Genomic DNA, 15,162 nt, shown 5'->3' on the forward strand with positions numbered 1-15,162 from the left:
TTGCGATACTCGGGGTGCGCTGCATAAATCTTCGTAACTCAGAGAGGTGTAGCAGGTGGCGAGACATAAGGAAGCTTAAAGATAACGAGCTGAAAACAGACGAACGATATGTCAATCTCTTTCTACACCGAACGGAAATAAAAGTATGAGAGCGGGAAGGCATGGCCTGAGCACTTCGAGCAGAGAGGACTGATTGGACTTAACTTAAAGAGAAAAAATTGGAGTTTAATGGAAGAAGAAGATCCCATGAGCGCTCCCCTATCCCATCCATAATGGTACACTCTATCCATACACCACATCCTCCCTTCCGTGGATGTTCCACGGGTTTCGGCTAGTATCATAATACTGTATTAATGTTATTACAAAACAATATTGATACTAATAATATTCCCCTTCCCAAGGGGCTTCGTCCTTAGTCAAATGCCATGTTAATGTATATAAAGAGCTTAATGTGCTGTGTCGTTGAAAATCCCGACTGGAAGTAAAATTTTTATAAACCACAAACACATATGATTACCTTTTGAAGCAGTCGCGACTGCTGTTTAACACTAAACTGAAAGGGAGGAAACCTGGGGTTTGTTCAGTTATCAAGCAGCTAGTTAGCACTTGCCAAGCCAGCCATTCCTTATCAATGGTTTTGAATGGAGTTCTTGCTCGAACGCTTAAGCCACTTGGCAAACACTCTACAAGAAACTTGGTAACTGAACACACCCCCAATATTCTTAAGGCCCGACCCTAGATCTACTGTAATCTATATATCCCAGAGAGGAGTATCCCTTCCTGCCACTACCGCAGGGAATGCGTGTACTAGTATTGAAAAATAAAAACTTGGCGTATTTGGATGACTGAGTATTTCATTTGTAAAACTATCGATGTTAACTGGAGGTCAGATTCATCCCCTATACCTTAGTTAAGTTGTTCACATTGAGAAAGTACTATAACTGTTTGAAATCATGGATACATAAGGAAATCCAGATGCAGGAGGAGGTCACTCAGCCGATCAAGCTCGTGTCATTTTCACATTCCGGCCAACCCAGGGACACAACACCATCCTCTTACCCATCTTACTATAATTCACCAAAGGTCCGTCCATCTGTCTATCTGTCTGTCTGTCTGTCTGTCTGTCTGCCTGTCTGTCCATTCGAAGATACCGTAAAAACTGCCGAACCGATCGCAACGATATTTTGGGTGCATAATCCTGGGATCTCCAGGAGTAAAGTAGGCTATTTAGTTTTCCCAATTTCAGCTTTGGTCTCCAGCATTCTCTGGTTTGGACTCCCGCATAACATTCGCGCTCGCATAACGTTCATTGTGACGATGTTTTCATTGTGACAATGTTGTTTTCCTGGGTGCCGCACAAACAGCTGCACCGATTGCTGCACGGCTGCACCGATCGAACTTGGTGACCTCGGACAAAGACCTTTTATAAGGACATGGGTTGAATCCCTGTTTGAGAGAATTCCAACCCCCTCCCCGCCATCACGGCCGTCTCTCCAACTTCCAACCCCACGAGATATGCGGAAAGGACGACCCAAAACCAATATAAACATCATTAAACATCATTCGTATATAAACATCATTAAAAGTAAATAATGACCTCGGCCAAAGTTCAAACGACATTTAATCTCCACATGAGAGAATTCCACATCGCTATTTGGGCGGTGAATAGGCTAACAGATCGCTGTCTCCATCGATCTTGCCAAGGCGGTAACAGCTATCGGCTCAAAATCCTTTTAACTGTTGATTTGGTAGTATTTACAATGAAGGAAACATTAACAATGTTGTTAAAAGTTTATTTTGTGATTAATTGGAGTTATGTTGTTTGGAATGAAAAAAGAGATATCGAGTTCAAGTGAATGACGACATGTCGTGATGGTTTCTACTTTCTGAATGTGAACTTCGCGGATTCGCCACGGTCCCACGATCGATGTTTCTATACGTGAACGTACCCGTTTGTCTGCGAACGGGTACGTTTTTCATGGAATTCCTTCACGAACTTGCTGTCCATGTCTGACGTGCGACTGAAGGTGCTACAGGAATGTGGAATGTATTGGTTTCATGCTTTAGCATTCACCGTATCTGCATTGCCTGTTTGCTTCTGGCCTCCCACCCGTGCATAGCATGGGTATCTCCCTAGTTTTTTAAATACACAAAGGAAAACTAACTATACTTTCCACTTGAAGCAATACACACGCAAAACAATCAGACATCTCCAAATTACGGACATCACAACTGAATCACACCTGTCTAATGTTAGGCTACCTATGGAGCCTGCCAATATCCCTGTACCCCTCAGTGCTCAACAAGATCCAAAGGGATTGAAGCAAAATGATGTGCAAATACATATTTTTTGTCATCCTACACAGCAGATAAAGAATCCTAACAATCCAGATGCAACACCAAAATCTTTGGGATGGTGTGCTCTGTGCATCATGCACATATTTACCACTAATAATATGCAGCATGAAACATACAGGACAGTGATTCTCAGGGAAATGCCAATCGCAGTTTATTCAGAATAGACCAAAAAATGGAACAAAAGAAAGAATACAAAATGGGGAAGTATTAGTTGCAATAAATAAATAAGAAACATTAATAAATAGTTTGGTTACCAAACTCTGCTGATCTGTCAATGGTTTCTTTGCTTACCATTGAAAAAAAAAGAAAGAGAAAATGTAGGAGTAAACAGTTGGTAAGAGAAGCCACAGTATTTGTACAGAAATTGCTATGGAAGAGCTCTAAGATGCAGTTAGAAGCATAGTTTGTTCTGCTAATGAGCTTGAATGAAAATTTCTTTTTATAGGTCATTTACAGGTTTTACAGAGACAATATTAGAGATGCAGAAAGCCCCCCCCCCCCCCCCTCATCGAAAATAAAACGCTCATTTTCAGAGTGGGAGGTTGGAAGGCGCAGGGTGCGTTTAGTTTGTAATGTCAAGCATAATCATTGTTTCTTGAAATGGAGGAAAGAAATACAATAAAATGAAGAAACAAACGCACATTCACCCTACCCCCCAACCTCCTTTCCCTCCCCAAATCCCCCTCCCTCACCCACAATATTTCCAAGAAAGCTCACAGTCATATCAAAATTGTACCAATCGTTTATAAACACCAGCTTCTTTCCTTGGAAATTGTGTGTACAATCAATAAACAAGGTATTAAAGAACTTTACATGATGGTGTTACTCGAGAAAAAAGCCGCTTTTTCCAATTCTCCGTCACTGTCGAAAGTTCCAGATTTATTTACTAAAAATATAGCTTTTTGTAAAACTTTTGTTACTGTAAACACTACAGTATGCAATAATAAATAACAGAGACAAAACGTGTCTTGTTTGAAAGTTGCGGCCATAAATAAGACTTGTAAACTCTACCTTACTATATTTCTAGATGAACGCACAGGAAAAAAAAGTCAAGTCCACCGAAGCAATGAAACACCAAGCATTCTTCAGAACGGGCTCCTTGTTGCTCAAGCATGAGCTTCTTTTCCAAACGGGGTCGCGCAGGACCTCGTTTGGCGAGGACAAGGAGCTAAGACTGGGACGTGAAGTGGTGTGCTCCGTTTGTGCCAATTTTTTCGCTCTTCCTCGCTCCGTAAACAAAAATAATACTGACCGGTGGGTAGGTAATGTATACTGTGTATAACTGATCATCACCGATGCACGAAAGCAGAATACCATTTATTATAAGGTGACCTATCAAGCAATTAAGTGCAAGTCTTGCATCTAAACTACTCCGGCAGAATTTGCGTAAGGCTTCAATTAGCAGGCCTAAACAAGGCCTTATACATTAGATAATGTGGTTTGAATAACAGTATTTCACAACTGCTGAATTGACTTTTTTGCTGGCAAAAAATAAGATCTTTATTCTGGTGTCATTTGACGTTAAAAGCTTCGTGCCAAGTATATGGGCCTAGGTTTTCTTTTTTGCCAAGTGTAAAACAGAAGGAAAAAGCAAACTTAACGTCTTTCCAAACAGAAACCACATTAACGAATGTATGGACCCTTTCAACCGAATGAATTGCTTCAACTGGTTAGTCTTGGCACGTATTCAGCCAGTTTTGGAATATTACAATGCTGCTTAAAGCACTTGAAATTGCTGCGTTCTAGCATTTTGACTGCGTATAAGATGCACATGGCATTGGGGTTTCTCTCCACCTGAATCGGGCAGATTCGTTTCGCCATTTGTTCTGTAACTTTAACCAACAGAAAGGAAAGGTTCACATTCTCCAACGGACACCATTTAACACTGTTTTGTTTCTTTTTGTCTTCTTCTTCTTCATAAGGCTCATTAGCACATAAAAGTTTTCGTACATTCCTTGGAAAAAGTACCAACATAATACTCTCAGTAACATCAAATCGATACAGTCACATCCCCACAGCAACCTCGAGGGCATTTTTCATCTTTGTTTTGGCACAACCCATTCGGATACGTTGGCAAAGAAAGTTACAGCTTCAAAGAAATTTGGACGTACCTTTGCGGTTAAAGCTGCTACTGATCGGTTCAAAACTTCATGATTTGTTCAAATATAATTGTTTAAATTACAGTAGATTCAGGAAGTTTTTGTTTAATATACGCCAATTAGCTGACTGCGGTTAAAAGAAAGTGAGCAAAATGCCTTTGGCATTAATTTCGATGAAAATGTCTGGTTTAGAGATTTTACATCCTTGTTTCCTCTCTGCTGTAACAAGGTACCGTTCCTCTGGAAAGTTCTAGGCACATCATATCAGTCTTGGTGTATGACGGACTTAGGAAACGGGTTGTTGCGGCCGTGACGGAGCAGCAATGTTACGAGCCATCGACCAACACCGCGGCCTGCATGTCCAAGGAAGCATCTATGGTGGCCTCACTTCCGTTATCAACTTTGATTTGCCTCTCGCTATTGAAAGTGAGATCTTCGTCATCCTCACAACTTGCCTCTTCCATCTCACATTCATGGCCTTCATCTTTCTTACCATTGTCCTTCTCTCCACTTTCTTCATTCTCCCTTTTCTCCCATTTTACTTCCTTCTCAAGAAACTGTCTTTCTTCTGCAACTCTTTCCACCTGTGGACTCCTACTTTCCTCCTCATCACTCTTTCCCTTGAGGCTGCCATGCCACTGTTCTCTTATTCTGTCCACTTCGAAGACTCCAGGATAATCTCCTGCGTTTGGATCCTCTGCCTTCTTTCCCACCATCAACTTCCATCCAACATCTTTTGTGACTTCTTTCTCACGATTTTCTGAAACAAATGTCTCCATTTTTCTGAGAGCATGCGTCACCAATCCCATGCCAAAGGGACCAGCACTCATGGGAACACCTTGGTAAACCCTCATATCACCCCTGCTTTCATCCCTATGAGCCATGGCTTCCATAATACTCCTCTCCTCATCTTCTGTCCGTGTCCTTCCACGTTCTGCCGAGCCCATCTCCTCCGTGAGCTCGTCAGCCACTCCTCCACCCTCCTGCATTGCCACCCGCTGACTGTTTCCCTCAGGAGTGTCGGCCTCACCACGGCGGCAGTAGGAATAGCGGTGGTTCATGTGCTGGGAATATGAGCCAGAGTGTGAGAAACGTTTCCCACACCGGTCACACTGGTATGGCTTCTCGCCCGAATGCAGCCGTGAATGCTCGATAAGGTGGTGCTTGTGCTTGAATGCCTTGTTACAGACTTCACACTGATGAGGCCGCTTTCCTGCCAAGTACACAGACAACACATCTTTACAACCAGTCAAGAATACATTCGACACATCAACATGCAGCCTTTCATGACACGAACATTGCTAAATAAAAATGTTCAGGAAAAGAAATGTACAAAAATTTCATTACACACTTCTTACCTGCAAGCCTCTATGTGGGAAGGCATTACTTGAGGTTCAAAAGTCAAAACACTATTGGCTGAAGACTATATGGTTACATGAAAGAGATCTCACAATCTACCTTGTTCACATGAGTGCGACAAGCTGCCTGCATCAAGCTGAAATACTGCGTGCTCCACAATGCAACACCCTGTCATGTCATGTCATTACACTAGCAGGTGTTCAACGGCTTTAGCTTTATACATATATATATATATATATATATATATATATATATATATATATATGTATATGTACACTTGTTCATATATATATATACAAGTAAGAGTAAAAAAAACACTTAAAACCCAGCTATCTTCCTGTCCTATCAAATTATTTCATCTTTAATCAATCTGGCATTCAATCAAACCCTGGTTCAGTTTCGAGGAAGAATCCGTAATTGGTTATAGAAATATTACTCAAATGTGAGGTACTTATAGTAATTGATGTGACTTGAATTAAAATCAATTGCACAATTGTAACTTGAATTTTTCGAAATTGTCCTATTGATAAAAAAAGATATTTGACCTCCTAAGCACAGTTATCTTTCTTTATATGTCTATAAAGGGTTGGCGTCAGGAAGGGCATCCGGCCGTAAAACATTGCTTCAAAAAGGGGACCAAAAAAAACAACAACAACCACGGTTCCCGAAAAAGGCCAACCCCCGCTTTGCGGGGAAAAATGGCCTCTAAAGGTGGTTATTATATGTCTATGTGTTAAGACACGCACTTCCTGGTCACTCAGTGTACACGGCTCAAAAAGATGATCCCTTGAACTCCGTGTTGAAACGGCTAGTTATTTTAATGTTGGCTACACATGAGACTGAACGCTCTGGTTTAGCTTTGCTCACAAACCAATTTCAATAGGAGCAGCAGAAACGAAAGAGAATAAGGAGGTTCGACATAGCAAGCACAAAGTCCCTGGTTTAAATCCAATCGAATAGGTCTGAAGGGTTGTTCCATCTGGAAAAATGCCTCCATAAGTGGTGCCTGCAGCCAGTCAAGCAAGTTCATTTTTCTGATAGCAATTAGCTTGCCACGATAGTTGGACAAGCACTTGGTGAAACATTGAGCAGATAATGCTTTTGGCTGCATTCAGTGTTTGCTCAGCAATGTCTCGAAAGGAATTCCACTCCATGATCACCCCCTTGTGCAGCAGACAATTTTGCGATTCTCCACCGATTTGACTTGTTTTATATCCAAAGTGTGTAGGCAAATCTCCTCCTTGAGGCAAATAATTTACGAACCCATGTGCTGGCATTATATAGCGAAAGATCTATACGAGACTTAATTAAAGACTATTGGATTTTGCTAGGTTACGGAACCAATGGCACATTAAATAACAAATACATTAACGTGATCTCAGAGAAAGCTCAAAATTTGTATCTTTTCACCGTCATATAATTAATACGAGGCATTACGTCTAAATGCTTAGATTTTCAATTACTCCTATTTGTAAAGGCAAAAATTTGTATTTCATTTGATATGAATTCCAAGATTTTCAAATTTCCCCAAAAATTCCAAGATTTCCAAATTTCCTAAAAAATTCCAAGATTTTCATATTTCCCCAAAATTTCCCAAAATATTCCAGGATTTCCAAATTTTCCCAAGATTTCCAGGATTTCAAAATTTCCCCAAAATTTCCAAGATTTCCAAATTTCCCCAAGATTTCCAAGATTTCCAAATTTCCCAAAAAATTCCAAGATTTCCAAAGTAAATGTTTGTGAAGCAACCCCATGAGCACAGACTCTGATGAGATGAATATCATGTCGGAAGGTAACTATTTCTTTGCTGCAGTCGGTGTCTTGCCGAATACGTTAGCATCACTAACAACTTTGGAGGTGAAAGTGAAATAAAAATACAATCCATCAATTGTGTTTTGTGCAAGCATGCTGGGAATTATACTGCAAGGTGGGATTTACAACTCCTTTAGATTATTCCTAGCGGGAGAAAGAGGATGTTACTGAGTGCTGTGGTTTTGATTCGTTCGCAGACCAAAGAGAGACGTTCACGATGCTTAGTTTAAGACTTGTTTCATGAGCTTTAAGAAATATCACGGAAAATGCAAAATGTACTTCCTCACACACAGCAAATTCCAAATGCCCAAATGAAATTGGTGTACTGGTTTATAATCTGTACTTGTAAAAATCCCGTCAAATATGACGGACTGGAACAGTTTATTCAACAGTGCAGCCTCATAAGCATGACAAAGTCTGAAGCCTCGGCCTTGTGTCAGATGTGCTTACATCTTCTTCATTTATTAGACATCATACGGATGTAAATGAACACTCGTTTTACTCTGCACGCGTTGCACATCATGTGCAGCGAATTTCACCTCCCTGCGCTGCGTATTTATTGTTATTTTAAAAAACACTTCTGTACCCTTGAGGCTCGGTTTACAAGCCACCGTCTACAATTCTAATAGAGGAAAACAGAATTACCCTTTTATGGAAAATGTTTTTCGAGTTTGTTATATCCTCAGAAATAGACCCTAGGGAACACACATTGGTGCTAAAAGATTGGCCTTTAAAACCTACCCTTATTAAGGGGGACAGACATCTGGACAAACACACAAACTGACATTGTGTTTTATACGATAGATATTTGAATCAAATGTGGTTGGACGTTTAACACAGTTTATCTTCATTTAAACGTTATTTCCACTTGTATGATTAATATAAAAATTTTAATGCACCAAAACTTTGGTGAAGGAAACAAATCATGGCCAAACGATTTGTCATTGCCTTACTGGCGTTCCCATATGAGCACTTGGCTTGTGATGCTGTGACCCCAGGAGGTTTAAATCCCACATACTGTGTTCATTTGACTATTGTTCACTGATTTTGTAATTCATGTAAAAGTATGCTGATGTCTTCTAATATCCTTGTCCTATGTGTGGCGCCTTGCCAGTGTAATAAGAAAATGCGCAATACCCGTTTATTGGAGCAGGATAACAATGTTGATACATTCAAGCCAACCACACACCTATCAGCATTTCAAAAAGAGCGTTCGATGGAAATGCTTTGTCAGTATCACATGAAAGTCACTGTGATTCTTTGCGGAGTTGCTTCAATAAACCATACAAAGCCCTACGACACATGATAGACAGCAGTTTTATATTTGCACACCGCAAGCGATTTCTCTCAACACCAGCACAGGTGCATTGGCTATGCTTTTCCTGTCCCAAGGTTACCTGAGCAGTTTTGCCGATGTTGCTGGGAACAGCTTAGCTGTCTTACATGCCAGAAATGGCTGCAACGAAACTCAATCCTCAAAATAACTGAACAACGCCGGCAGGATAGACCAATGGCTGTCTGAGATGTCATATCTGTGCGGTACTAAATAAAAACCTCCTGGAGCATATAGCATAATAAAAGGTACATTCATGGGAAAATCGCTAAATTGATCATCGAAGCATCATTTTATGGCTGGAACTGACTTATCTGAGAGATAATGTTGTAGGCCTGTTCAGTATTTCCTGAACTCCCAAGAGAGTGTGAGAGTGTGGGACACACACACACACACACACACACACACACACACACACACACACACACACACACACACACACACACACACACACAACGAGAGAGACAGAGAGAGTATAGCTAGTTAATTACGCTGCCTCTCTGCAATTGTTACTAGATGATATACTCATGAAGATATTCAGTACAGGGAACTTTGTTGCAGGAGGAGGCCATTCGGCCCATCATGCCTGTGCTGCACCAACCCTAGAAACCATCACCCATCCCCACACACAAGTTACCCACAAGTCCTGCTCATATCCCTGCACCCCTCTATCTGCAATACATCTCGGTACCTTAATTCCAATATTAAAGCAGTTTTAAACAATTTAAACAACTTTAAATTTATCCACTTTTTATGCTGCCACTACCTTTCTGGGGAGAACAATCCATGCATTACTTACTCTGACTGAAAGATGAATTAAACTAGCCAATGAAACTGCCATGGCAGCATTATGCGCCTAATGGGAAGACATTCCATTCTCCATTCACCAGCCTTATGTGGGAGGGCGAGGGGGGGAGGGGGGGGGGGTATTTCATGGCCATGACCTGACCCAGGGTATCCCGAGCATGTATGTATGATTTGGTGTAGATCAGCTAAACCGTTTTCAATTTTATAAGATTCAGACACACCCCATGTGTCCTCTTTTCCAAACAGAGCTGGAAAAATATGATACAGAGAAGTGGCTTATTTAGTATGATAGTAACAGCCTTTGTCCCATTCTCTCCCGAGGGGGGCCGAGGAGCGGGGGGAGGGGGTGGGGAAGGGGAAGGGGGAAGGAAGGTGAGGAGGGGGTGAAAAAGGTTGCAATATGCATTTCCTCCAGCAGGGGTCAGCACTTAGACCACTTGCACTATTATGTACAGAAAAAACAAACAAACACAATTTGTCGTCTCATTCTCACGGTATGGGTGTGGTTGGGGGGGGGGGGCAGAGAGGAGATGCGGGGGGGGGGGGGAGATCATTTTGTGCCCATGACCTGATCTGGGGTACCCAGCTGTTTTCGATTCTATAATGATGAGACATACATACATACATACATACATACATACATATGGTACATACCTGCATACGTACATACATTCATTACATTGCATACATACATGCAAACATTAAATACACTTTATTTTAGTATGATGGATACAGAGGAGGTCATGGCTAACGGCAAGGCCTAGAATTTGAAGAGCTGAACCTCTTCAGTGGTTGACCATGGACGTAGTTAAGTGGGTCCATTTGATTAATCTACTGCAGTGACAGGATGAGACTGTAAGATTTTCCAGGATTGAAGGACATCTTCCATTTATTAGACCAGCATCTAATCAATTGCATGTCAGGAGAGAGTAACACAGCTGCTGATTGTCTATCAGTGGATGGGGGTAATATATGACAATGTGGAGTCATCTGAAAAAAGTAAGAGGGGGTATTCCAGGGCATTGGAAAGGTCGTTGGTTGATGAGGAACAAGACTGGGCCCAACCCATGCTTTGGGGCAATCCAGTATCCACAGAAAGAGGAGAGGAGAGGATGGCACCGATAGCAACACATTGACTGCATGAGTCGAGGAAATCCGAAATCCAGGAATTAAGGCATCCTTGTATGCCACAGGCAGTGAGCTCTGGCAAGCAAAGGAGGATGCCAGACTATCGAGGGCCCGATATATAATATGTCCAGGGAAACAGTCCTGATCTCTTGTTTTAGATTTAGGGCCTTCAACCATTGCTGAGAGTGGAGCAGCTCCATGTCCAGCGTTGAGTTACCAGGACAGAATTCAACGTAATGGTCACAGCTTAGGCTATTGAAAACAGGAAAGATTTGACATCGGTGGAAATGACGGATTCCTTCACTTGCTTGTAAATTTAAGTAAACGTACAAGTCTGCAGATGAGAGCATCAGCTTTTTCACTGTTCTTGTGGATGGGAGTGATGGTTGCTGACTTCCAGACAGATGGAAGGGGCAAAAGTAAGTTAAACGACTTGTACCTGCCAATAAAATCTGAAATTATGTAATTCACAGTTGTATTCTTCGGGAGAATTTTTCTTTCTTTCTCTCCTTTTTTTCTTTACAACAATTTAAGTTCAAGGAAGAGCAATGCGATGGAGGGTATGAACTGACAGTGGACAACAGTTGGAAGACACAATTGTCAAAGGATGTCCACATTGGATTATTATCGTCATCTACATCATGGGTGCTGAAATAATATCATAAGTTTGTTTTAGAGCCAATTGTGGGCACACAAACACATATTTGTGTGTCTTTCAAAGCCAGTTCTGAACAAGATTTGGCTGTGTTCACAATAATTACTGGGAGGTTCACTAAATTTGTATTTACTATTTTTTAAGGGTCTAAGGCTCATGGAAAAACTGTCACACAAATTATTCACACACATTCACACATAGATGTTAGACAACAGTCAACTTGACTTCAGACAAACACAGCTGATGACCTTGGGGGAAGCGACGTGACTTCCTGGAGCACTCTGCGTATCAGTTAGTTAGGCCATCTTTGGTCACTTTTCTCTCCCCAGTCAGGGGGGCAATTAAGGAAAAGTCTCCACCCCACCCAATGAGATACCAACCCATGGGGTATATCCATGTTCTATCCTTTAAATGCCAAGCATAAAGTAAGGAAGTAGTACATACCATTTTAAAAGTTTTTAGTATTACTCAGTCGGGGTATAGCACCAAACTACTGACCTACCAGACTCCGAGCTGCCCTCTAACCACATACCACTGAGTCTGGTGAGTCAAGCACTTTGACTCTGCTCCTCTTCAAAATGAAGTGCTTAATTTTGTTGTGAATCGTTATGGAATACGATATCATTCCATATGTAGGGATGGATCGGGGAAAAAATGGCCGCCCATTCACATGTGTACAAAACAATATGCTTAAAACAACTCTGGAGTGAAGTCATAAGCATTTAAAAGCTATACCTTTTATTCTTGAACGTTTTCTTGAATACCAATAATGAAAAAATACATCAAAATACATCGTTAAAGTACCACATCGAGAGATCGCAAAATCACCGATTTGTTCATCCTCAGAAGAATGTTGATAAACGTCATTGTGCTGAGCACAATAACGGCTGAAGCAATTGCAATGATTCCAACGGAAAGAAGCGACACCCTCTCTTGGGTATTGCTCGCACATTATAACAAAGATAATTAAATCAGATTTATTTAATATAACGATGCAAAGTGAAAAAATTAACCTGTGTTGAGCATGAAGCCAAATTAATAAGTTCATTCTTGAAGAGGAACAGGGTCAAGGTGCTGACTGACTCTGAATCGTCCAATTTCAGCATGGTAGATATGTTATGGGACGACTTTAAAAGCCTGCAAAGTCTAGGTATCCATAGAAAAAGCAATCCAGTAGTTAAACTAGAACGACACTCTTCGACATCACGATGTCGACCGTTATGCCTCCACCCACCTTATTGCGTCATGATAATACTTGAACCAAGTTTGCTTTAAATCCATACACCTGTTCTCAAGTTATCACATTCGTACCTGACATGACCTCTGACCTTTGACCTATTGACCCTAAAATTTAATCAGTACATGTTTACATCATTATACATACCTGTACCAAGTTGTAATTTAAATCCCTTCAGCTGTTCACAAGTTATTACATTTTTACCTGACATGACCTCTGACCTTTGACCTCAGAACCCAAAGTCTAATCAGTTAACCTTTACATCGTTATACATACCTGTACCAAGTTTGAATTGGATCACTTCAGCCGTTCTCAAGTTATAGACATATTACAGACTTTGACCTTTGACCTCTTGACCCCAAAGTCTAATCAGTTCATCTTTACATCATTCTATATAAGTGTACCATATTTTGGTCAGAATCCCATCACTGGTTCACAAGTTATCGCGGTAACATGATTTTTACCTAACATGACATCTGACCTTTGGCATTTGACCTTGTGACCCCAAAATCTATTCAGTTCATCTTTACCTTATTATACATACCTGCACCAGGTTTGACTAAGATCCCTTCAGCCGTTCTCAAGTTATCGTGGTAACGAAAACCTATCACGGATGAACGGACGGAAAGACGGACAGATGGACAGCCGGATGGACAACCTGAAAACATAATGCCTCCGGCGACTTCGTCAACAGAGGTATAATGAAGTACATTTATAAGAATGGGGCCAAATTCTGAAGGGAAGATGCTTTAAACTGGTAGAGAATTATAAAAAAAAAATTGAAGATTTTCGACAAGGAAAGGGAGGGTAGGTCACACAAAGTAGGAGGAACCTCTTTATTGAATCCATATGCATGTAATAGAGCTTGATTAGTTTAATATTCCATGTTAACTTACTTATTACTTGCCTCAAATATGTAAGGTCCTTGAAATTTCCAAGGTTTGTGCAAACCCCTTCGGTTTTTCGAAGCTTACACGTTCTCCACGTTTTCGAAGTTAAGTAATTGTTCACAATTGTATTTTTGTCGAAACTGTATTTATCTTTTGGTGTGTACCTATAGTGTGTCCCTAGGAAGTTTCTCGGTGTTAATCTTTCATAAATTAATCGTTTCTGTTTGCCCCGCATGTGCGGCCTTGTAGCCTGAGGCTTCCCCCATCGAAGTTTGTTCCTTCCTTTGCTGTTCTTGCTTGGTTCTTAGACTTTTCCCTTCTCCCCCGAACTTCCCCGAACATCTACTCTTTGTCTAACGTTTTAACCACCCCCCCCCCCCACACCCCAAAAAAACAATAAAACAACAACAACAATTTCCCTTTCTCCACGTGTGCTGTTGTCTAATCGTGTGCTTCTGTCCACGTGCGCTGTCTCGCCCCGCCCCCATTATCTCCTTGCCTTCCACCTTTTGCCCTGTTCACGTGACTCGTGGTTGTCCCTCTAGGCCCTCTCCCCGTTGGTATTTTTGTGAATATAAGATTGTTCTTCACGGTTCTGTTTAAATATGTTTAAACTTTCCCCTGAAGTGTTTTATTCAGTGGTATATTACAACACGTTGTTTTTCTTCCTATTTAAAAGGCTTTTTTCAATTTCCTCTTCAATTCATTCCACTTCAAAAAAATATTCAATCTCTTATAATTCTTCCTCACTACATGCTCTAAATTCACATTCATTCCACCCCTCCTCCATCATTCTTAAACGGATCGCTAACTTGAAAATCACAATAAACCCAATTTGTTATAAATGTTCGTCTTTCATGAATCATCCACTTTCTAAACTCCCTCCTTGCCCCTCCCATCCAAATCTACGCCCTTGCCCCTCCCCTCCTAAACTCCCCCCTCGCCCTCCCCTTCAAAACTCTCCCCCAACCCTTCCCCTTCAAATCTCCCCCCCCCCCTACCATCCCTCTCCAATTCTCCCCCTCCCCTCTCCTCGTCAAAGCTGCCTCCTCCCCACTTCGTCTCCCTTCTATCTCGTACCTTCACCTCCCACAACCTTCTACTTTCCTCAGCCCCCCTCAAACAACCCCTCAATGTGCCACATACCATCACCATAAAACCTTTTGTCCTCCTCATCCTTCCCTTTCTTGTAACTCTTCTGTAATTTCTGACACACTATCAACTGCTCTCCCTACCTCCCCCTCATCCTTCATTTGACCCTACCCCTCCCCTCCCCTCCCCTGTCCTGCACCCGATGCTCCCCCTCTCTCCTCATTAACGGTATGGACCTCAAACATCCGTGGCCTTCGCTCAAACCTGATTGATCTCTCCATTCAGGTTGCTTCTGACAATCCAGACTTGATCTGCTGAACAGAAACTTTCCTCCTTCAAGATGTCCTGATTCCTTAATATCTCTTCCTGGTTACTCCCTCCTCCGGTATGAT

General features: G+C 41.5%; 1 protein-coding gene across 2 annotated transcripts in view; it reads right to left on the minus strand.

The window, feature by feature from the left end:
* Positions 1–2,484: 2,484 nt before the first annotated feature.
* The window catches only part of LOC137431739 (zinc finger E-box-binding homeobox 2), a 257,683-nt gene continuing 245,005 nt past the window's right edge, over positions 2,485–15,162 (minus strand). For both annotated transcript variants that reach the window (XM_068123387.2, XM_068123386.2), the window contains one exon: positions 2,485–5,670. In XM_068123387.2, the coding sequence (XP_067979488.2) occupies positions 4,784–5,670 (887 nt within the window). In that variant the 3' untranslated portion in view covers positions 2,485–4,783. The remainder of the gene's footprint in view (positions 5,671–15,162) is intronic.

Source organism: Myxine glutinosa, chromosome 7, assembly GCF_964187855.1.
Source record: "Myxine glutinosa chromosome 7, kmMyxGlut1.1, whole genome shotgun sequence".
Lineage (NCBI taxonomy): Eukaryota > Metazoa > Chordata > Myxini > Myxiniformes > Myxinidae > Myxine > Myxine glutinosa.